This window comes from Psammomys obesus, unplaced genomic scaffold (assembly GCF_907164565.1).
Source record: "Psammomys obesus unplaced genomic scaffold, mPsaObe1.curated_primary_1811, whole genome shotgun sequence".
Lineage (NCBI taxonomy): Eukaryota > Metazoa > Chordata > Mammalia > Rodentia > Muridae > Psammomys > Psammomys obesus.
In genome coordinates, this window is record NW_026593286.1 from 40,243,168 (window position 1) to 40,267,357 (window position 24,190).

General features: G+C 39.6%; 1 protein-coding gene across 1 annotated transcript in view; it reads left to right on the plus strand.

Moving 5' to 3' along the window:
• The window catches only part of Tmeff2 (transmembrane protein with EGF like and two follistatin like domains 2), a 269,707-nt gene extending 266,304 nt beyond the window's left edge, over positions 1-3,403 (plus strand). Inside the window, exon 10 of the mRNA XM_055616977.1 lies at positions 1,913-3,403. Coding sequence (XP_055472952.1) covers positions 1,913-2,009 — 97 coding nt within the window. The 3' untranslated portion in view covers positions 2,010-3,403. The remainder of the gene's footprint in view (positions 1-1,912) is intronic.
• The last annotated feature ends 20,787 nt before the right edge of the window (positions 3,404-24,190 follow it).

Below are 24,190 nucleotides of genomic sequence, written 5' to 3' on the forward strand. Positions count from 1 at the left end.
TTTCAATACTTCAGACCATGCCTTCAAATAAATCATTAACCACATTTTTATTCCCGTATATAATTTAGAAAATAGACTATTTTACCAGCGATTGTATGTTTGTTATAATTGTGTCATATCTTTATATATTCACTTGCTTGAATGCACAAACACATCTATACATGCTTTACAACATTACAAAAAAAAATAGCAGTTATCCTCACTTTCATGGTGGAGATCCTGAAATAGGAGGTGTTATCAAATATTGAGATCACATAGCTGAGTAATGAAACCAAAATGGTGTCCAGTCGGTCAACTGACGTAGCTATGCATTTAACCCGGCTCCTCTGCTCCTACCTGCTTATAACTTTGTGTGCTCTTCTGCCACTGACTACCTGTGCTAAGCTCCCAGTTTGAGTTAGTTATGTCTGCTCTATTTTCAAGGTGCATGGCTTTTTTTTTTTTTTTTTTTTACTTTTACTTTTTATGTTAAACTAAACAAAACTGATTATCTGCTTTAGGGGAAGAGAAATGGCTCAGCAAACGTGTTAGCATTGACATGATGCATTATATAAATATCCCCCTTGTACAGGTAAACTTTCAAAACACTGTCCAGGAAAAGCATTAATCTATGCACAATGCCAGTATCCAGGGAAGATTCGCTTCATGCATTCATTCAAAAACAGTGTGCTTGCAAACCAGACTCCCCATGTAGGCCCACCTCTGACCTCCAAGACCCTGCTTTCTTGGTGAGCTGGCAAGCCTTTATTTGTTGAGATCCAAAATACCCAGATGCTGGACAATTTACAGAATTATTCCTAGCATAGATTCCTCATTCTCTTCAATTTTCTCTTACTGTTGGTCTCACCAGTTCTTTTCTCTATTCTTTCTTTCCTTTCTTTTCTGTTCTATCCATTTCTACCTGAATTTGTTTCTTCTTTTTTTTTTCCTGTCTATCCAAGAACCTGCCTCATGAGCAATATCTCATAAAATATTAATACCTGGGGACATGCTACAAAATGAAGAGTTATCCCATTAAAAAGTTGGATTTTCATCTTTTGACCTCCAACTCTCCCTTGCTAAGAATGTCACTTTATAGATCCATGTTTGTTTTGGACAGATATATCGGCCACAGCAACTACACAAAAATGTGCCCATACCTACTCTGTATATGTGGGCATGTGTATGTATGTTCATAGACATATTTTTTACTGTACCACCTTAGTTGTAATACAATTTTATGTTACCTTAATATTGTTCTTGCTTGCATTATCAAAGAAATCTCTTATTATGATAAAAAGATTACATCAGACATTTTCAGATAATATGACCAAATACTAGATTTTCATAGAAGCACCATAATTGGTGCCAATTTCTGTCTCTAGCTTTATAACATTAATGCAAAACAATGATATTAAGATAAACCAAAGCAATATTCTTTTGCACTTACATTTGGATATGATCAGTTGGTTTGTTCTGCGATAGAATCTTAACTTCAGCATTGAAATGTTGATATAGCACTCATCATTAAGACATTTAGATATAAAATTGTTGAAGACCTTTAAAGTGAGCTGTAATAAGCTGGTGACTGGCTTGTTTGCATTGTGCTGAGTCTGTTTATCGCACACTATAATGAGCAGACGTAAGGAATGAACAGTAAAGGGCAAGGTAAAAGTGCTTCTCTTCAACTTCTGTTCTTCAGTTCTCAACAGAATCCTAAAGACAACTGCAAGGAGAAGCTAATAATAATAATAATAATAATAATAATAATAACAATAATGTATGCAAGCAATCCAACCTTCTACTGGTACTCAGTTTTCTGCTCTGAAATACTTTAGTAATTTGCTTCATCTAGAGCTTCAGTCTTTGACTGTAGGAGCAAACTTTAGATAATCGCATTAGACTAAGATCTGTAAACTTTCCAACCTTCTAGGAAATGCCCCAGAAGCAACAGAATTCACAGACAGAAGCAAAATACAGGGCACTACAGTTCAGACAACACAACAAGAGCGTCCACAAGGTTAATCTAGAGGGAGCATGTTTCCCAGTGGCCGGACAACCGACAGCTTGGACTACACAGTACAGTATTAGAGACAAAAGAATAAGACGAGATCTACACATGTTGCCTTGCGTTTGTGGAAATCTACACCAATGAAAACATGTACTACAGCTATATTTGATTATGTATGGATATATTTGAAATAGTATACATTGTCTTGATGTTTTTTCTGTAATGTAAATAAACTATTTATATCACACAATATAGTTTTTTCTTTCCCATGTATTTGTTATATATAATAAATACTCAGTGATGAGAATAAAATGGCATTCCTAAATTTGCAGTAATTCGTATCTGTAAGCACAGTCCAACTAGCACGGGCTGTGCAGACAGTACTATTTCATCCTTCTGTGCATCTTCAGACAACACGTTAGTTTGCACAGGACTCTGTAGCTAGGTTTTGAGTGATTCCAAGATCAAGGGAAATGATGGTTATTGGAAAAGAAAAAAAGAATTTACTCTATTGAGAAAGTATAAAATGTGTCATATCCTTGAATCATCTCTGCTTCATCTACTTTCTTCCTTGTCTTTCACTTTCATTCCCAGAACAGAAAAATCTCTGGCATACAAATTAAAAAAGAGGGGAAGGGAGGGAGAGTGTTTTATGACTCAAAATATAATGCAAAGAAGGTACTTGTCTTTCCTGGGAAGCAGCATAACTCACTCAGTTAAATCTACCCTCAGGGTTCCAAGTAAGGTATTCATTAGGTATATAAACAGTGGTCAGACCTGTCCTGTTTATTGCAAGTAGAAATAGCAGCTAGGAGAAGATTGTAACTGTGTCAGTAAGTATGAACCCAAACCGTAGTGTCTCAGGAGACCCTTGCTGTGTTTATATCTTATATGAAAAAAAGTTAGACTAACAAACAAATGTCCCCATGAGCAGCTTTATAACCCAAAGAGAACTGTTATTTGACATCGAAAGACAAAAAGACAATGTTTTATGTCAATGGAGAAATATGTTTTAAGCATATCTACATAAGAAACAAAATCCCTGAGACTCTCAGGACCTTCCTGAGAGCTTTTGTCAGTCCTGTCATACATAAGCAGACAGGTATGAACAGTCGTAAGCTGGGGAAAGTCAACTGTGAAAATTCTCAAAGAATAAAATGAAATACCAAATTAAATAATTTCCTTATTATCATTTACCTTTGAGTAGTTCCTGTGGCACATATGGATGATTTAAATAAAGCTTTCTTTGTCTTCCTCAAACGACTTCTTCATGGACTAAAAGAAATGGCATCCCCTCCTTTGTTAGAAAACAAACAAACAAAAAAAACATATCAAATGAAAGTGTTCTGGATATAAAATATTCTATGAAAAATAAGGGTTTGAAGTGAAATTTAAGGCATTTGTTAATATATAATAAAGGTGACAATCTACGTAAGACTTAGGACTTCTAAAAATGTGTTTTTCTAAATTAATTCATAAATTTGAAAAGTGTGACTTTATTGACATGCATCACTCAAGTGTTCCTCTGACTCACCCTCTTGATAACTATGTATGACAAATCCCTGGTAATCTGTGTGGACGTTTAATTTGTGTAACAAGCACAGAGAAGTAAGAAGCCCTAATATTCCTTATATAGCTGTAGCAAATAAGCCCTTCCTTCTTCCAAAAGAAGAAGGAAAATGTGCTATTCCTAGTGAGGTATAGGTGTAAAGAAACAAGTCTACTGACCTTTGTTTACAAAGATATGACATGGCTGAGTTTGTTACAAGTTTATGCAGCACTATATGTAAATTTTCATCAAAGATCATAAACCTAATTGTTAGTTAATTCTCTATACCATTCTGCCCACACTCATGCTGTCCTACCCATGAAAGAACTACTTTTAAAGCTTGTATAATGAGTCCTTAAGTGAGCATTTGCTGTATGCTAGGTGCTATTATAGTCCCTAGAGAAATACAAACAAAACGTGGTGTCCAATCCACAGGAACTCACAATCCAGCCAGACAGAATCATCTGGCCTCTGCTAACACATCTCTCATCATGTGCAATTTCCTTCTTGTACCATTCTAGTTAGTTCAACAATTCTTCTCCATACTGATTTATAACTCACTTCTCTGCAGTTTTTCTCACCTTGACTCCTATTGTTCCTCTCTAAGGCAAAGAAACAATGGTGTGTATTTAAAATATAAAGACAGAAATCACATTTTCACATTCACTCCTGGATTCTACAATTATTTTCTTCTCCAAGAAACATTTTTAATTATCTCTTCTGTTTGTCGTGTGACACAATTTCCACATACTCCTGATGTCCCCATCATTTCTTCTTAACCTAAGCTCCACTTTGTCAATAGACCTGTTGAGATGTGGCGTTCACATGGCAGTAAAGTAGGATCATCTGACCAGCCCAATATACAGAACAACCTGCAGAAAGCCAATGTAAGAACCATATTCCCTACTTTGTTCAGTTCCTCCTTTGCCAACAGTTTTACTGTGGAGACCTGAGCAGATCATTTCACATCTTAGAATCAAATTCTGTCATCTATAGATGGCTCTGTCATTAAGGTTAAGCTTGTGCATGTTCAGAAAAAGGCACTATATTTTTATTATTGTTATCAAAGACACTAACTATTGGGGTTGTTCACTGTAAACATAAATTCAAATTGCTTTTAAGTAAACACCTAAATACTTCACTTATTCAATATACATTTATAACACATTATATATTTACCAAGGGTCCCCACTTACCAGCCCTGTGCTATGCTATGAGGTGATCATGAAAAGCATTTGAAGAAACTAAATCTCTACCTGAAAGAAACTATCAACCCATCCTGCTCCCTGCATTAGAATTCTCAGAGACCCAAGAGGAGTTTGAGAGGTAAATGAAAGACGGCACAGGAGGTAGCAGAGACAAGGCTATCAGCCAGTTCTAGGTTCAAGGGAGTCCTGATGGTCCTTTATGCCTTTTCACAATAACATACAGAGAATGGCTTCACTCTCCACACTTGTCCTGGTGTCTCATTTCTGCAGCTTTGGGCTCCCCATGCCATCCTCACAACCTCGTCTTTACAATGCTCAAAGGAAGTAACAGATTCTCACGGAAGCCTCTGGTACCCCACCAGTCTCTTGATTCTGTTGTGGGATTTCCTTTCTTGTGCCACTTTTATTCATGCAAGTCAGTCTTTCTCGAAGGCTGAAAGCAATGTGAATCTAAAGATACAAGGCTTGCTAATGTTTTATGGATAGTCTACAAACATTTATTACTATGCCTGCTACTTTACTTGGCCTGTGGTGTATCAAGGGGTAGGAACAGGTCTCTGCTTTCAGAGGAGGTAAAGGTGATAAATAAGGATTTGTCAAACCATAAAATCAAAAAGTTTTATGTTCTGTTCAAAGAACTAAAAATTAGAATGAAATATTTCAGGGTGCCATCATGATTAGTAGGACATCAAAGTTAGTATAATATTGAGAATTCTGAGGCAGATGTGGGTCTCAGCTTAAGGCCTACTTCACTACCTACTTAACCTTGGGCAATTTGCCCACATGCCTCCTATTTAAAATGGAGAAAGTAGCATCTTCCTGCACACGATGTGACTACTATGAGAAATAAAACAGAAATTAATGTTAGGGCTTGGAACACTGGCATGCACAAAGTAAAAACTGGAAATATATGGAAATACTTTGTAGAGCTACAATACTTATGGTAACAGTAAATAATTATAATAAGCCATATTTTATCAGCAGAGTGACGCATGATGGGAATCATATGATCAGAGTTATGTGAAGTCCAGCTATCATAGTCACTCAAAAGAGTGTTTCTTGTATCTTTGGAGACAAGAAAGCTGGTTTGTGTTCTGGGAAATGATGGCAATATAGAGGTAAAATGTCAAAAACAATTCATCTAATTAATTCCCCCTAAATTCATCCATTAGTATCATGTCTGAAAAGGGGCATCATTTTTTTCCTTTAAAGTCCTGATAGTGCACATAGCAGTGAATGCCTTGTGCCCTCAGATGTAAGATGGTCAGTTTTCAGGTACCTCTCCAGTACCACAGTCTCTTTGAGTGGATGGTCAAGGAGAAGCCAGCGCAAACTATTGAACTATGACGAAGCTTATCTCAAAGTCACATTAGACTCCGCTAATGTTTGTCCTCGGATGCTGTTTCCCTCGCCAAGTCGGGCTGCACCTGTGTAGACCGCTCTTCCACAATTACAGCACACAGTCACTTACATAATTAATCATCTGGATATCAATAATGAAAGCTTCTTCATTGAATTAATTGATATCTCTATATGAGCATCCACAGGAAGTGCCCATAAAAGATAGAGGAAGGATGAAGGGTTATATGAAGTAATGGGATTAGTTTTATAACCAGCACATAAATCAGACTGTACATGGCCCTTTGAAATCAGCATCAGGAAGATGTGCTGCTCCTCTAGGAATACAACCTTGACTGAGTTCCACAAAGGATAAATGGGCTAACCAGAGTATCCTGTATAGTTTTGACTTTTCAGTTAGCTGACATTACTAATCTTCCAGCAGGTAAGACGTTAAAAAAAATATAGTATTTGCCTTTACTTTTCCAATCCAATCCAGACAGGACAAAAACTTAGATGAGCTAATCAGAGAAAAAAATGGGCTATTGTGGGAGGAAATAACAAAAGGACAGGAATAAGGCCAGTGTGCTGGGCAAACAGTCCTGCCTCTGTGACCTAGCAAAGGCATGTGTTGTACATTAGGCTGGAGCACAGTAACCATGCTGAGGAAGCCGCACGGGGAACCCCCACCATCAAACCCATTCTTTGGAATGTATTTTGAGATGGCTCCATGCCCTTCCTTCCTCCCCGTGGATGTTTCCCCTTGCTGGACTCCCACTCATTCTCAGAATGCTAACCACCTTTCTTTTCTTCACGGCAGGAAGCAGCCATCCTTTGTTACAGCCCTTCACTGCACAGTCCAGCTTAGTTCTCCTCCATGGGCTTAGACCAGAAGAACAGAAGTATTTTATGAGTCCACCTTTTCATGAACACAAAGCGTGGAACAATGGCCCAGATTGTTATCACTGTATATCAGATAATTAATAAGTATACTAGGAAATTATATTTGATGAATGTTTAAGACAAGAACATGTAGATAAACCCAAACCAAAAACAAAAGTATCAGACCAAGGCCAAGAGAAAAGAGAGTATTTCTGATCATTTCTATGGATATATAGTCAAACATGAACACAATATAAAACTGAATATAATTAAATTAAATTAAAATAGAGATGGCTTGGGGAAATGCCTCAGTCAGTAAAGTGCTTGCTGGACATGCTTGAGATCCTGAAGTCAGTGCCCAGAAAATATGTAAGAAGAGCCAGGGATGGTAGCATGCCTGAGCTAGGGATGTAGGGACAGGCAGATTCCCTAGGTAATGCTGGTCATCTAGACCCTATCTAATTCCAAAATTATAGTATCACAACAGCCAAGGATGACCTCTGGCCTCACACACACAGGCAAGCACACATACAAGAACACATGCACATACATTACCATAAGCAGAAAAAATATTACTTAAATAGAGAGGGCTTGGGAAAATAACACCAAATATGTGTGTAACTATACATATATATGCATAACTTAAATAAATGAATATATAAATAGCTGCCACTTATTGTCCAAGCTAAAGTTCCCTAAGAGAAAAAGACATTGAATTTCACTGAACAAGCTGGTCTAATAAAGACATTTTATTCTACTATCATACTTTGCCACATCCTATTTTAAGGAGTCTGTTTATAAGAACAAAAATGAAGATAAAACAGTTTGGCCAACAGGGAACATACTTCTCTCCTTACTAACTAAACTATGATTTTAGAAGGTACTTCATTTGATCACATCCATATCCTCTAGACCGATGGCATGTCATGAAAGGACCGCCAAGTAAAAAATGACAACATGAAGGTTAGATAAGATCTGGGTAGAAAATGAGACATGATAGGAGTGTGAGAGAAATGAGCATCTCAAACAACTGGTGGGCGGGAAGGGCACAGTTAAAAAGAGACGTAAGGGTCAGTTTATTCCAATTTTCCATGAAGAAAGGAATCTGAAGCATTTTAGCAGGGCTTCTGGGGTGTGGGGTGGTGGTCAGAACACAAAGAGCAGAATGGGGCCACCCAGAGGCCTCCTGTACTGAATTTGGAATGGCTAGCCCACTGCACCCGGAGCTTGCAGACACAATAGCTGGCTTGGCAAGCTGGGCAAGAATGAAGCCACAGCACAACTCCCCAAAATGAATTTACAGGCCTCTGGTGAGGACAGTGTATTTAAAGTAAACATTCCATCTTCTGCATAATTCCTTCCTCACAAATCTCGACCTTGAAATATGTATATTAGATGCTTTACATTCTTCAGGCCAACCTTGTCCGGAAGCCCTAGACCAACTGTATAGTTAGAGAAGAGAAGAGCAGTGAATACCCTGTACCCAAGGCTTCTCTCTCAGGGCTGTGCAGGAGTGGTAGCAATCACAGACAGACTGCTGGATGGTATCTAATCTGCCTGCACTTGGAAAACAAAATCCTAGGATCATAAAGCAATCCTGAGTCGCATTAGAAAAGACAAGCTAAAAAAGGAAACCGACTAGTCCTGGCTTCCAGAAGACAAATCCATCTGCAGCCTGCCTGGGGATATATGGGTTAGGACTGCCAAGCAGAGCAAGCCATTGTAAAGTACTGTTTGAGTTTGAAAAGATGACTAGAAAGAGAGAAACGGCCGTTCTGTAAGTGGAGGTTAAAGGAGAAATGGGAAGAGAAGCCCTACTTGTGTGCCTGCAGCCTTCCTGGAGGCAGGTGGCGCCATCCTTCACAGGGCAGCGCCAGGCAGGGCAGCACGATTTGTAATCCAGCTCCCAGACCAAAGAGTGAGTCCTATAAACAGCCAGCGATGCTGCCGAAGTCCCCCTAGAGGGCTGAGACTCGGCTGCCGCAGCACCCACAAAGCAACATTATATTTCACTTTTAAATAAGATGTACATGACTGTGCGCTTGCGACCAATTACAGCAATGCATGATTCACATAAAATTAACTCTCCTGCTTAATTACAGTCATGCAGGGATTGGGGGAAAGGCTTTCGCTTGGAGAACAGTACATGCTTTAGCGTTTAGCCTCCCCGTGGCACACAACGGTTCCAATAGTAATTGAAAGGAATTCTTCGGGCACTGCATCTTGACAGAAGCGTTCATTCCTTCTTTCGGCGTTATGTGTACACTGCGTCTTTAGTCTTACTCTATCTAGAAGACAGGGGTTCAGTTCTGAAACGTAATCACGGGAGCTGAGTTGTTTTGTAGCAAGGAAGGCTATAGATTTCAGAAGTGTTCTGTTCAGGGTGGAGTTGAAGCCTCTGGGTAAAAAAATCTAACAGAGACAAAGAACGAGCCTGTAGCTCACTGGGGAGCTAGGAGGAAATGCTTTCTTGAAAGGGCATCTGCCACTGTTCTGACACCAGCATGAATATACACTAGCTTTCTCTCATCTTACTTCTGTCATTTTTCTACATCCTTTTTTTCTTTGCCATGAACATGAATACAATTTTTGTCTGAGAAAAACTTCAGATTGAAAAAACAACTAGAAGTGAAGTTCTCTTCAGCCCTCACAAAAAGGAGTTTTTTTGTTTGCTTGCTTGCTTGTTTTCTTTTCTGTTTTATGGTGTTCTTCTTCTTCTTCTTTTTTAATTTCTTCCACCCCTGCCAGACCTGCTGATAGGAATGGAGTTGAAGAAATTCATTGAGCTGGCAGAATAAGAAAATGATTGAAGGTCGCAGAGATTGAAGCTTCATCATTATCAGTTCAGTGGGAACGAGTAAATGCTTCTCAGGAAAACTGCACGAGAATACTTGAAGGAGATCAAATGCTCATTGTGCCGGCTGACCACAAAAGATGGCAATTTCATTTTGCCACATCCTCAATCCTGTTTTCATCCAGTAGACAGAAGAGCTGGGTAACTAAAGAAAAGGCTTTGAAGGGGAAAGAGAAAAGCAGGTATCAGGGAGCTCCTAGGAAAAGTGTAGAAGAGTGAGATCTACCGGCAGATGGCATTTGGCATTTTGATCCATCTATGGACCAAAATCAGAAAAAGATCTTATTGTCAATGCACTGAAAACAGAGAATCTCTCTTGTCAGCGGCCCTTCACTCTTGTAGTTCTGCTTTTCACCTCTATTCCTACTGCTTGCGAGCACTACCGTGGAAGGACCACTGAGCAGAGGCCGCTACCTAAGATTTGCATTTGGTATATGGAAACACGGTCTAGGAAACAAAATCATTTTTCTTTATAATACTTGCCATTTATCCTGCAACTAAACACTGTGTGAAGAGGCATGTTCAGGTCTGCGTTCCCAAAGACTTCAGTGAGGAAGATTTCCCAAGATTTCTTCAGAAAGACAAGAGATAATGTGAAGCCACTGGGAGTTTAGGAGAAAATCCTTCCAGTCATCTGTTTTACGTCCTTCTTTTCATCATTGCAAATTTCTCTGCCAGAGCTCCAGCAAAATTACAGAGATGCAACGTTTGATTCTTATTTGTCTGTTTTGCTTCCTTCAAACAAAGGTTTTTCTGTTCTCTTACCTTGCTTCCTCCCTCGCTCTGGTTGCTTCCTATTCTGCACAGAGCTATGGCATCTTTTCTTTAACATGCTGGAATTGACCTTAAATGTCCCATTCTTTGATCCTTTGTTGAGTTGCTCCATCACAATACCATATTTCTCAAGAGTTCAAACCTAAAGAGTGGTCAGACTCAAAGGAACACTGCTGAATTGGAAGCTAACTAGACAAACAAAACCTTTCTGTGTGTCAGTCAGGGCCCTTCACTGAGCTTGGGGGTGATGCAATGAACTGTCCTGTCTTGGTTTCATTTCTGTGGCTGTGATAAGATATCTGACAAAGGTAACTGAGGATATGAAGGATTTCCTTACCTTACAATTACAGGTTGCAGTCTGTCCTTGCAGGGACAGAAACTCAAGCAGCTGGCAGTGTCGCAGCCACAGTCAGGAACAAAGAGAGAAGTGGATCCTTGCTTGGAGGCTACACTGAGCATAGTCTGGCTTTCTTAACTCTTAGACAGTTCAGGCCCAACCCATGGAGTGATGCTGCCTGCATTCATTCTGTCTGCATCTTCTCAGCCCAGTTAACAACAGTAAAGCAACCTCCCGCAGACATTCAAACAGTCCAGCTCAGCCTAACCTGTGCCCCATTAACACTCTGCGCAAGTGATTTTAGAAGGTGACAAGCTACTAACTCGGTCACCATAATCATCTTGGAGAATTTTAAGAAATTGCTACTACAGCTTATGGATTGTCATACTGTATTATACACACAAAAAAAAATTACAAGTTGTGAATTGAGATAAACCAGAGAACTGCCGGCACTCATTCCTCTCATCTCTCGAAAGAGAGGAATGATCTCGGGCCCTTTCTGCATAGCCTTCCACTTATTTCTGATAGAGTCTCTGACACATCTCATGACAATATGAGTTTTATGATAATGTGACTGGAAATACGAAAACAACTTGCCTGGTGTTGAATCTAGGAGAAGGCAATGTCAACATTTGGATCCAGATCAATTAAAATCTGTTTTGTTCCACTTGCCTGCGAAGACTCATGTGTCCCTCCCAGCTACCGTAGAACACGTGACGGCTTATCGAAGTGGTGCTGCAGTTGTTCTATTTTAATGTTTTGCTGTAGAAAACATCCTAAGAGGTGCGCAGCCTAACCTGTGACGCTGCTGTCCCTTTGTCTCTCTTTCACTTCCTGTCCGCTTCTCCAATCTGAATAGTCTTAGTGATCCAATGTCTCTTTCCAGCTAAGGTACAGGTGACATGAGCCAGAGTTGAAGATAATTTTAAACATCAGAAGTGATAGAATGCCAGACATTATCTTATTCACATCCGTATTTACCTTTTTCCTGTATCTTTCCAACTTCACTCTAAGGAATGTTCAACCTCCTAAGATCTAAAAGTCTGTCTTATTAAGACCCAGTTTGTAGGACCCACATTAATGTTTGGTAATGAATGAATGAATGAATGAATGAATGAATGAATGAGCAAAACTGAGATCATTCTTGAACTTCTGCCAAAGAACCTAGAGAAATGCCGCTATACATGTCATAACCACCCTTCAATTGCACACAGCAGCAGAAACTGAAGATGTGTTCATTTTAAGAGTCATAGTGCCCACAAAGATGCGCTCAAGTGTACACTGACTGCTGAAAGTCTTTCAGGGAGTTTAGCATTCTTTTTCCTTTCCTCTTCCTTTATTCTGATCTTGCATCAAGCTGACTAGCTTCCAGGTGGCTCCCTGGTGGGGCAAAGGGTATGAAGCGGGTGTGCTATAAATTATAGTGATTACAACATGACAGCAGGCCCCCAGCTGAGGTCTCTAACTCCCTGCTATGAGAGCGGTCAAGGACATTCAGGCTCCTCAAGGTTTAGGAGCTCAAATGGCTTTGGCAACTCACTGAGCTTTTTAACTTCCATAATTCTGACACTTGTTGGATGCATTTTTATCTACCAATCAGTTTAATTAGGAGATATCAGATTAGAATGATATGCTGCTTCTGAAAGGCACTTGAACTCCAAGACACATTTGCAAAACGTTGTCTTTCCTTATCTCTCATTCCATCCTTCCGGCATCCATTACAGGCAGTGTGAAGAGATAGGCCTTTGTGAAACACTAATCTGCAAAGAAAGGAAAGGGGGCTGCACAGAGATCATGCAGAAAGCACTGTGGCACGTGTCAGACACAAACTTTTTGAAAGCCATAATGGAAATACATATACCCTCATTTTATTTCCCATCAATATTTTTTTTTATTTCTGGGTTTTTTTTTTTGTTTGTTTTTTGGGTTGGTTTTTTTACAAAAAACAAAACAGCTTTTTAAGTGGCTCTGTAAGTCAGAGATCAAAACTGGCGAAAGGTGGACTGGTGTAGGAGAAAACTCAAGCTGGGCAGAGAAGACAGAGTAAAAGTATCACTGCAAGAGCTCTTGAGACCTATGTCCCAATTCTCTCTTCACCTATTCATTTGAAAGGACACAAAATAAAAACCTTATCCACTTAAGATCAGTACTCCAAAACTACCAAGGTAAAAACTGTAAAATGAACTTTTCCACGAGGTCAACTCTAAATGAAATGAAAGAACTGTTTTCTGAATAAATTCCCCTCTGCAATGGCAAGCAGAGCAGCCAGAACAGTGGATAGCTTTGGATTTTACCTGCCAAGCTTTTCATGCCAGGTGGAAGAGTTGAGAGAGATGAACAAGAGCCATTTGCAAAGTGATCTTTCTCATGCTATACCGAAAGGCGTTAAATTTTCAGATAAAAAGAGCCTGCTTGGCTAATGGTAAATAAAAATGATTAGTAGGGAGAAGACCTTAAATTGGTCAGACCAAACTATCTTGGGGCAGTCAAATAAGATACTAGAGGAGAGTAAACGTGTTTTAACTGAAGATATTACATTATATGTATATTCATTTTTAAAATTTTATTACTCTTTTCCTCCTTGGCTTAAGAAAAGCAAAGTAGACATTCCAGTGGTATTTAATTGTACTGGGGGGGGGGGGTTTGTTTGGTTTGGTTTGGTTGTTTTGTTTTTGTCTTCATTGAGCCCATCAAATCTGTGTTGGACCCAATGAACTACTCCAGAAAGAGGCTATGAGAACAGAACTATATTAGGAACAACAAATTTAGTGCAAGAACAGCCTTAGCTAACTATGAAGGAATCTTCCCATTGTAAGATCTTCCACAGTGAGTACATGGAACCCTAGCAGAAGGCTTGGCATGTGCTTTTAATTCCTGAGTAGAAACTGCTATACAACCCAACTGTAAGAGCTCTGAAGCCGAGCAACTTAGTCTACTAGTGACTGGTTCATAACTTGTGGAAATCTACCTTATCCTTCCCTTTTATTTAATGTTTTGAAACTTGTATGGAAGGAAACAAGAAAATGAGGGTCACCTGGGATCAATAGGCCAAACACCATCTTGGTAAAGTAGCTGTTCTTGTAATTTGAGAAGTCTTTTCCAAGCATGGGTACACCCTAGGATATGGCCAAGGCATGCTGAAATTGTGCCAACAAAATATTCTGGTCCACTACGGACGCATCCTGGGTGAAGCATGATTTGCCTCGTTTTGCACTATATTTCAGAATTAGTGGCATGTACTCCTGACTTTCTTGTGATCTAGACTAGGAAACAAAACGATCAAAGACTTGTAAGATAGTGACAAAGGCTTGCCAACCAGCAGGCATTACTGGGTGTTTTGGACTGCGCTTATATCTCCTGAGAGAGCTGTCCACTCTATAACTCACTCATATAACAAATTCCAGGTGTACCTCTCAATCTTGGGATCCCCAAATAGTGCATACCTTCTGAAGCAAGACCACTTGCTGCCTTGTGTCTCATTAAAGGTCTTGTGATCATCAGCAGGGTGAGTCTTGCTGACCATCATGATGTGCACTTGAAAGAGGGAAGAAGAAATGAAGAGCCTGCCTGAAGGAGTCCTGTCACCAGAACCATTTATAGTACTTGTAAACTTCTTCCCAGTCAGAAAGAAAACTTTTCTCCCTGCCTTGCGGATATGACTTTACACGATAGCTTATGTATAATTTAGACTGAAAAGACACCCTCCCCTCCCAGATTAAAATAATAGCCTTTAGTTCACCCATCTCAGTGAAATACAGCAATGTAGGAACAGTCATTAACGTCATCGTGTGTGTGTGTTAGTGTCTGTGTGTGTGTGTGTGTGTGTGTGTGTGTGTGTGTATGTGTGTGTGTATCTGTGTGTGTATCTGTATCTTTAACCAATCAGGCCTTCAGATGCTAAAATGTTTGCTTGGTTAACATTACTATGAATGCCTCTTGAAAGTTAATACCAACTCTCAAAATTAAAGAATTGTCCAGCTCTGCAAAACTAAAACAAGAAATGAAGTTCAGCACGCAAGTTCAACAGAAGCAAATACAAAAATTCAAGAAGGTTATGTCAGATTTTAACTTCCCTATCATTATTAATTTAATTTCCAGTCATTATGATAATGCCAAGCATTTAGAATGCATTTGGTGTTTATGTAAATGGAATTACTTCTCAAAATTACAATTTCAAATTAATATGCTATTAAAAATGTCACTGGAAAGTGCTTTTATTATTTTGCCAGTGAAATAAACGTTCCCTGTTTCTTTTTATAAATGAAATTTCAGCATTTAAAAAAATCTTCCTTAGATTTTGAAAACTGTAATGTTTCTGTTTAAGAATTCTCCTTATGTTACATTAGTGCCGTGTTCTTTGACAGCATAAAAATATGCAAATCTAGCCTTTTAATGGTGATTTTTCATTTGTTGCTGTCATTTAACTCGGAAATAAGTGGTGCTGTTGCAGCTTATCACTTACAACACTGAAGTCACTGAATTGATGTTTATGTTCAGAACAGAGCAGTTGACACAGAAACAAACACGTTTAAAATACCATCTGTGCCACACTGGCTCCTTCCTCAAAGGATAATAGAGCTGTTGAAGTTCAGCCTTGGAGAGACACTCAGACTTCTGGGGCAGAGAAGACACACTTCTATGTAAGAAAAATGAGCAGCTGAGGTTTGCTCCGTTTGGACATTGGCCACAGAAAGGAAGGGAAAGAAAAGAAAGGGAATGTGTGAAAACCACAGCCTCCTAGGAATCTCCATGTCTACACCAAGAGATGCCACCCTGTTTTCTGTGCTGCCGCCTCCCAGTCTGCCCAGTTGGCTCCCTGCCTCACTGCCCACCTCTCCCCACAACCTCTCCGTGTTACACAGCTCTCCATCTGTTGCTGATTTCCAACCTGATGCGATGCTAGGACCCCCTCCCCACCAGAATGCTGTCTGCTGAATTATGTGGGAGTGGCACTTTTCATGGCTGTTGCAGCTGATAGAGGCAGGCAGCTGGGTGGGAGGAAAGTTGGATGGCAGAGCTTTGCTGAAGCCACATGCCATGCCTAGCAAGGCTGGCTCTCAGCAGGGAGCTGATGTCTGATCTGGGCAGTTGCTAGAACACATTGTGTAGGAAGCTTCCTACCATTCTGTACTGATGAGAAAGCGAGGGGGGGGGGCTCCTGTTAACGGGTCGGTGGGTAGGGTATTGTACTGAATGATATTTTTCTCTTAGTTTGACTGGGGTTAATAATGCTACGCACACAATTCTATACGCTCCACTCTGCCTCACTTTCCTAATGTGAGATACTTACTTTTAGACTCCATAAGCAGGAAACTAAGGTTTCTTTGTGGTCTCTGCTACTCAACCATTCTAACGTACTCAAACATTCCAAGGTAGTCAATCAGCATTCAGAGACCCGATAGCAGGCAATTATAATTATTATAATAGTTAACATTAATTGCGCACCTGTTCACTGATGAGACTGGCGTTAGGTGATTTACGTGTTTGCTCTGCTGACAACTTGCCGGTGCCCTCCCTGCAATCCTCACCCTGCCCCGAGGCCCCTCTGTGTTTTGGGAGGCTGACCGCTCTGGATTGTATCTTCAGCTCCCCTCACCTTTCATCTCTTACGTGGCCTTAGCACACATGTATTTCACCTCCAGTAGAGCGCTGAGAAAGAAAAAACAAGCGCAGGTACTACTCTAGCTCTGACCTGCCATAGCAAGTTGGCTGTGTCTTATCCAAACTTCGAACAAATATCAGACACTTTACTGATCTGCCTTGTACCCAGATATGGTAACTGTCCCTACCACAGCCCCTTGTCTGTCCCTTAAACACTGCCTTTACCTCTGAAAGCACCCTTTTCGTTAATCCTGCCCAATCACTCTGCCATCTGTGTCACCATCTCCTCCAACAGATAGTCATCCTTTAACTGGGGCAGAATTGCAAGTTCAGAATGCTTTACAACTTCCTGCAAGTCACAGATTGAGTCATAAGGGCCAAAGTTCAAACTCAAGCTTTTGTACTCTGTGCAGTCCTTCTGCATGTCCAGGTTGACCAATTCTAAATTCATAGTAAGTATTATAAGCTGTCTCTTGATCTTACCACCATGAAAACCAAACTCTTTTTTAGACCATTGCCGTTCCATCATATTAAGAAGATTTGCATAGTTTTAGGTAACAAAATAATTCAAACTTCACACACAGAAAAAAAAGACAAGGATCTAAGGTTGTGGTGGGTGGCATTAAGAAGCTTCCTGATGCCTTCTTCCTGCCATTAAAGCCCAGTGTCAACCTGTCCTTGACTGTGCTTGCACATATTGATTTCTAATGAATAAAACACAACAAAATTGTGTTTTTAAACTGTTCCCATGTGTCACTTTCTCTGGAAAAAGTCACTGACCATGACCACAAGCCAGTGCTATGACATAGTTCATGAAGCAGGAACTGAAGCCTCTTAAGAGCCACACAATTTAAGTTGGATGTGTGCGTCTCCTACTGGCCCTTCAGTAGTCTCAGACAATATATTGACAGTCACTTGTGACAATTACTAAGCTAGAACATTCCAGATAAGTAATTCGGAGATTCTTGACCCATAGAAATTATGATTAATCAATAACTGTTGGTTTTACCCACTAGGTTTTAGGATAATATACAAGATGACAATAGGAAACGTATATAGAATTGGATACTGACATTCATTGCAGAGGAACAGGACCCTACGGGTGCCCCTCCAGGTGGATTCTGAGCCCGGTGAGTCTTATAAGAAGGTTGGACGGTGGAAATAATCAACACCTACTTGGTTACAGACAGATGGTGCAGCTCATCTACAGCCAGCTCTGTAGCAATGCAGCAGCTGGTCCTCCAAAAGCCCCACCTTCCCCTGGGCTCTCCATTCAGCTACCTGACTCCTATACCACTTGCATATTCAAGTCACATAAATTATATAAAGAATTTTTTATGAAGATCCTGCCCTTGCATAAGGCTAAATTCCATCAATTTCAAAATTGAGAAAAGGGTTTAATGAAAAACGTAAGAGAGTAAGAGGGTCAACAGCAAGAAGCAGTTGAATGTCTATAACTCTAACCAGAAATCAAATGAAGGCCACCAGTTTCCTACCTACGCTCTACAGTTCTTATAGCACACGCTCTTCAAAGAAATCCAACCAACTAAGCTTAAGTTAGCTCTCTTCTTGTTGAAGGAGTGGGTGGAATAGGGTCATGCCATGTAAGGAAAGATACATGAACATAGTTTCCAAAGGGAATGGTAGGCCACCAGCTCAGTTACTGTGGTTTCCTTAATGGACTCCCTGCCTCCATATTTTTGCCTCTGATTTTTTTCCCTAACAGCCAGGCTCGTGCTTTCTTATCCAGCAATCAGGACTGCACAATTAATCAAAAGTACCTGGTTCTGATAACTCACTAATGTGCTTCACACTGTAGACCTCATGTTCAACCAGGACTTTGCATCCCTACAAAGTCACATTTGAGAATGACTTATGACAGGACTTTCGCCTTATTATGATGATTACTTAGACCATCAAAGCTAAGATATAAAGTGTATCACGTAGATATCTTGCTTTTCAGTGAGAATATTTACTGTCACTACACTCTGCCCATGGGATACTCATGGTTCATGGCCTTACCACTCATAAAAAAGGCTACCTGGGTGTGTTTTCTGACATGGAAGAGAAAATGCAACTTTCCCTTTAAGAAGAGCCTCATCTTTTTGTAACCAGTATTTGTACACATTGTGCATGGCTGCCAGAAGAGAAGTTATGACTTCCTAGTAGCATTCATACCAAAGAACAGAAGAAAAAGACCAGTTACAGTAGTGAAGAAGCCTTTAACATGCTTTGGCAGGGACTCAATGCTTTTTAATTCAGTGATTATGAAACACAAATGGGAAGCCTGCATTTGTTTAAATGTGTTCAGCAGCCTCTTGAGGTTGTGCTAAAAGAGGATGCAATGTTATCATCCTTTGCTTCACATTTGATAAATACCTCAGAAGCATTTTAAATTATAAAATAAAAAGTCTAGAGCTATAGTTCAGTTGATAGAACATTTACTAGCATGCATGAGGCTGAGTTCAATCTTCAACACTGGAAAGAAAGAACAAAAGGAAGGAAAGAGGAAGGAAGGAAATAAAGTTGGCAATCGAAGTCATATGGGAAATTTTTTGAATGTGTGAAAATTATCTGAAGAGCTGTTCTTAAGGAAGTTCTGTACCCTAGTTCCATATTTTCAGATTCAGTTGATACACAATAGGTCCAATAGTCCAATAGTACTTATTAAATATTTAATAAGTACTCCAGGTAATTCTGATCAAAGACATTTGCCTGTCCACTCAGTACAATATCCTTGTAAAAAAAACTAAAGTCAGTTCAGACTCTAAACCAGCCATGCTAACTGAATAGAAAACGAACCCCCTCACTTGTTTGAACTTGCTCACATCACGAAGTCATTGTGTTGCCCAAAAGGAATTACTCCTGACCTGCAGCTTACAGCGGGGAGGAAAAAGGCAGGTCAACCGAAAGTTCAAATGAGAAATGCTTATGCCAGGAGGCTGAAGGATCAGCTTAAGCATGAGTACCCCTCAGCCTGGGTGTCTGGAGATCTTTATAATACAAAGTAGAAAGGTCAGAAGCAGCCAAGGGGAGAAAAAAAATCTAAGTGCTGGTAAATGAAGTGATAAAACATTTTGTTTGAACAAACAATTACCATTTAAAACACCTTGAAAACATCTCATAATAGCCAGTCGGTTCCGAAGCTACTAACTTGGTGGCTCTGAGGATACTGTTATGGAACAATTACCCTGAAGATCTGCAGCCCAGTTGCCAACACTGCGTGCCAGGCACAATTGAACCTCCACCATGCTCTTGGTAGAGGTGTGTCTCTGAGGCATGGTTATCAGGCACTGAATCCATTCTCTTCTTCCACAGCTGCAAATATAGGTGCTTAACATAATAAACTTAAAAACTAAAACCCACCGTTCAACTAACCTTGCCTTCCTCACAAACACCCTGAAAATAAGGAGCTTTCAATGGCTGAGTAGGTTTCAAAGATGGATGACAAAGAATTTTAAGAAGCTTATTATAGAGAATGGTTGATGTGGACTCAACTGGCCATAATTGCTGACCAATGGAAAGGGATGCTTAAAGAAAGAAAAGACAATAGAAAAGTAAAGCTAAGCCTTGGATATGATCAGGCACAGTGAGAGGCCAAAGGCTTAACCTCAAGGAAACAGACTATTGGAATAAATGTGAAACTTCCTTTGCTCAAAGTTATTTTAGAAGAAGGAGCAGAAAGAAGAGGAAGAAATGGAGGAGGAAGAGGCAGAGGAGTTGTATAGTCAGAAATTGAAATTATAAGAAATTCAAAAAGATAACAAGACAAAAAATGAACACCTCTACTGGTCTAAGAACTGGACAGAAGAGAATCTTGTGGACTTTGTGGTGCTCTAGCCACCTTTCTCCTAGAGATTTCTCCACAGTACTGCCTTCACATGATCCGGGGCGCTGGTTTTGAAGGCAAACTCATTTGATTCTATAAACAAGTACTGAATGCAACTCTCTAAGGATGGGCTGAGCTCCACAGCACTTTCTGTGCCTATCCACTGAAGCTGGATCCCCACTGCCCAAGTGGTCTTCCTGCACATGTCGCTCAGCTCTCCCTCTGGGCTTCTTAGCTCATTTTAACAAATTAGGAAAGGCTTATGGATCTAGCAGAACGTTAGGTTCCAGGATACTACATGCTGATTACTGTGTGTCTCTTACAGAACCAAGTTACATGAAAAATACCCCATACCCTAGGATAGGTGGCATCATTCTTGGAAAGGAAACACTTGCTGAGGAAAATGCCAAGAAACATAACTTTCTGACCAGAGCAGCAACATCTTACCATATTTGCCTCTGAAATTTTTTTTCCTAACCATCTCTGAGCTATACTGGTAGAATGTCTATAAAGTAAGAAAAGAGAAAGCTGACTTCAAGTTACCCAGGGACAGACATCAACCCCCCAAAGGGGAGAGGAACTAAATCATACCCTTCTAACCTTTAGTAGAATATCGGTCCATCTATTCAAAGTCAAGAATTCAAAAAGTAGATGAAACATTCAGGGGAATAACTATTCCAATATTGCTGTCTGTAATTTAAATAGAAAATGAGGCATGAAACAATATAGGTAACAAAATAATATTTACTCTCTATGAGCAGCTCATCTAGTATGGAAATACGTATACTTACGTGCAAAGTATGATGCAAAGGAGGCTAATGAATTACTAGCTACAATATCCTCACAAGTCTGTCGGTGAAAAAGAGTTAAAAATTTCACAGCACGTGCACTGAGTCCCTATCAGATAAAAGGTATTCTCTGCCCATGCAATGAGTCAGTTCAAGCCAAATTAAAGTATAAAGGCAGATTTGCTGGGGGCAGCTCTCGGGAGTGGTGGGAGGGAGTTACTGATCGAATGTGGAGTTGGTCAGTGGAGTCCTCCTGAAAAAGGGGAGGCAGAGAGGGAGAGAAAATGTGCGCATGTGCAGACAATCTCTTGTAAGAAGAGGAGTCAACCTTCCCCAGCGCATCTAGTCACATCAGGACTGAACATAGAAGGTTAATACGCGGGGTGGCTCCCCATTTCTGGGGGGAGAGAGAGAAAGGAAGCAGGAAAGAGGGGAACTGGGGGAACTGGGAGGAGAGGAGGGAGGGGGCAGAAGGATGTAAAGTAAACAAACTAATATGAAAAGTTTAATTAAAAAAAAAAAGGTGTCAAGACAAAGGCTTCTACCAAAACCAAGAACAATTTCTAGGAAAGATCATTAACCTCCACTTCCACCCTCTTTTGAATATCTCCACCCAAACAACAAATGTGGCTTCTGAAACCTGTAAAGGAATAAACAAAAATATGTGCATTTAACCAGTGAAGAATTTACACTTACTCAAGCTACGTACTGTGAGTACTTTCAAGTTAGAGTAACTTCGCAAGCCTTATAATTCTGTCATTCCTTAAGGAGTTCCTATTAAGTTTTAAATGCTTCAGAGATTAAAAGGGTATATTAATGTTATTAGAGATTTGAGATAAAATGCCATGCCTTGCAGGGTATCTTTGCATTTAATGAAAACATTTTCATCACATTTCTAGTCTATTATGCTGGATCTTCATTTCAGACGTTGTAAGATAATCTTATTTTAATTAGAAGAGATACAGCAAGTATATTAGAGTAATACAGTTAAATATATTCATCAACTTCTTGTCAGTTAAAAATGCCTCTTGCAGAGTTTGTTATGCCAATGTGCTATCAGAGGTATGAGTGGAATTATATATATATAAATTCAAAATGACTTCCACAAAGACTTAAAAGACTAGATTATTATTTTCTGAAGAGTCCTTATATAAACCTGTGTAAGAGTGTCACTGACCAATATGATGCCCACCGTCAAATACAGTAACTGAGTACTTGCAATGTGTCTAGTTTAGATTGAAATATTGTTTCACTTTAGCTATTTGGATTGAATAAAATGTTTAAAATTGAATAAAACTTATAAAATTACTCTCACCAGTTGCTTTTTACTTTTTTAAATATGGCAACCAGGATATTTAAAACTTCATGTATAAGATGAAGCATTCCTATTAGAAACTGAGTGATTCCCTGTACCATTTAAACAATATATAAGATCAAGCTTTGATTAACTGTGATGTATTAGATATAAACCCTAAGTTAGCTCTGTCTAGATTCCAAAATCTAACTCGTTTTCCCCACTGACCCATCAGTTAAAGGAAAGGACAGGAAAACTTTTCTAAACTGTAGCCCACAAAACAAGTCTGCAGCTGGGGAAAGGAACTGCTCAGAGCCTCCCAAAAGAAGACATGATCAAGGGCTTTCCATGAGCAGGTTGTGAAGTGAAGTCAAAAGCATCTCATTAGAAAATCAGTCTTTAGTATCAATTACACTCATGACCTCGACATTCAAGAGGGGACTTTCCGCTTGTGTACTTAAATCTTAAAAGGGAAACAAATGATAGTGAAAGGTGCATATATAAATAAGAAAAGTTGTTTTTTTAAATGAACAAGCATCTCCAGGAACTGCGATAAAACTTGTGAGCCATGAAAATCATGTGCAGCAATCCAAACAGACGGCACATAAACAAAATATATAAATGCCAAACCAATAACTATGGGGGCTACACAAAGTTTTTAAGGTAAGATTTGGTATTGTCCAATAAAGGAAATGCAGAGCAGGGCAGACTCAAACCGAAAACAAATGGCCCATGAGAAATCAACAGAGTTCCTCATAAGGGACACCAAAGCAGAAGATACAAAGCCCTTTAAGTACGACGAAGCCAGGAAGCCAGCTGAAAAATGCTAAGGTCACTGAGGGATGCGAAGGTGAGGCAGGGAGAGTCGTGAATTATGTGTTTCATTCTTCACTAAAGAAGGTTTTAAGAACACTCTCCCTTGCATTTTGTTGTTGTTGTTGTTGCTGTGGTTAAAGCACACAGGTCAAAGGTGTTAGAACCAAAGAACAAGCAGTAGAAAAATGCAGAATCTTCCTAGACCTCACTGACAAACTAATGTAAATAAAAATCTCCAGGACCAGATGGCATCCAACCAAGACTTCTCACAGAACTCCAGGGTGAAGTAGGAAACTGTTAACAGAACATGCAGCCTCTTATTAACCACGACTGGGAGCAGTCTGCCAGTGTGATTCAGGCTCAGGATGGTGGGAAGACATTTTCCTCAGTCGGACTTTTTTTTTTTTTTTAGTTAAAAGGCTACTTTTTAATTGCATGTAAATTATTTCTAGTCTCACTATATAGCACAGATTAGCTTCAAATGTTCTATGTAGCCCAGGCCAGCTTAAAAGTCACAATCCTCTTTCATAGCCCCTGAAGTTTGAGTGCTAAGATTACATACATACAACACTATGCCTGGCTAAATTAATTTTATTTTTCAAGATAAATAAAATAAAAAATGTACATGTCATGGGGTTCCATGTGACATCATAGTGCATAGGTACAGTGTGTAACATCTAAATTAGGTTAGATACCTGTACCTTAGCATTTCTCTATGTTAGAAGCAGGAAAAATATGTCCTTCTATTTTTTTTTAAATATACAGTACTTTATATTATCATCATTACTCTAGCCACTTTCCTGTGCAATAGCACATCAAAACTTATTAATCATATCTAGCTGTAACTTGATGCCCATTAATCAGCCTTACCCTACTCCAGCAGGCCTACTCTGAGCCTCTGGTAACCACCATAATACATTCAACCTTTGT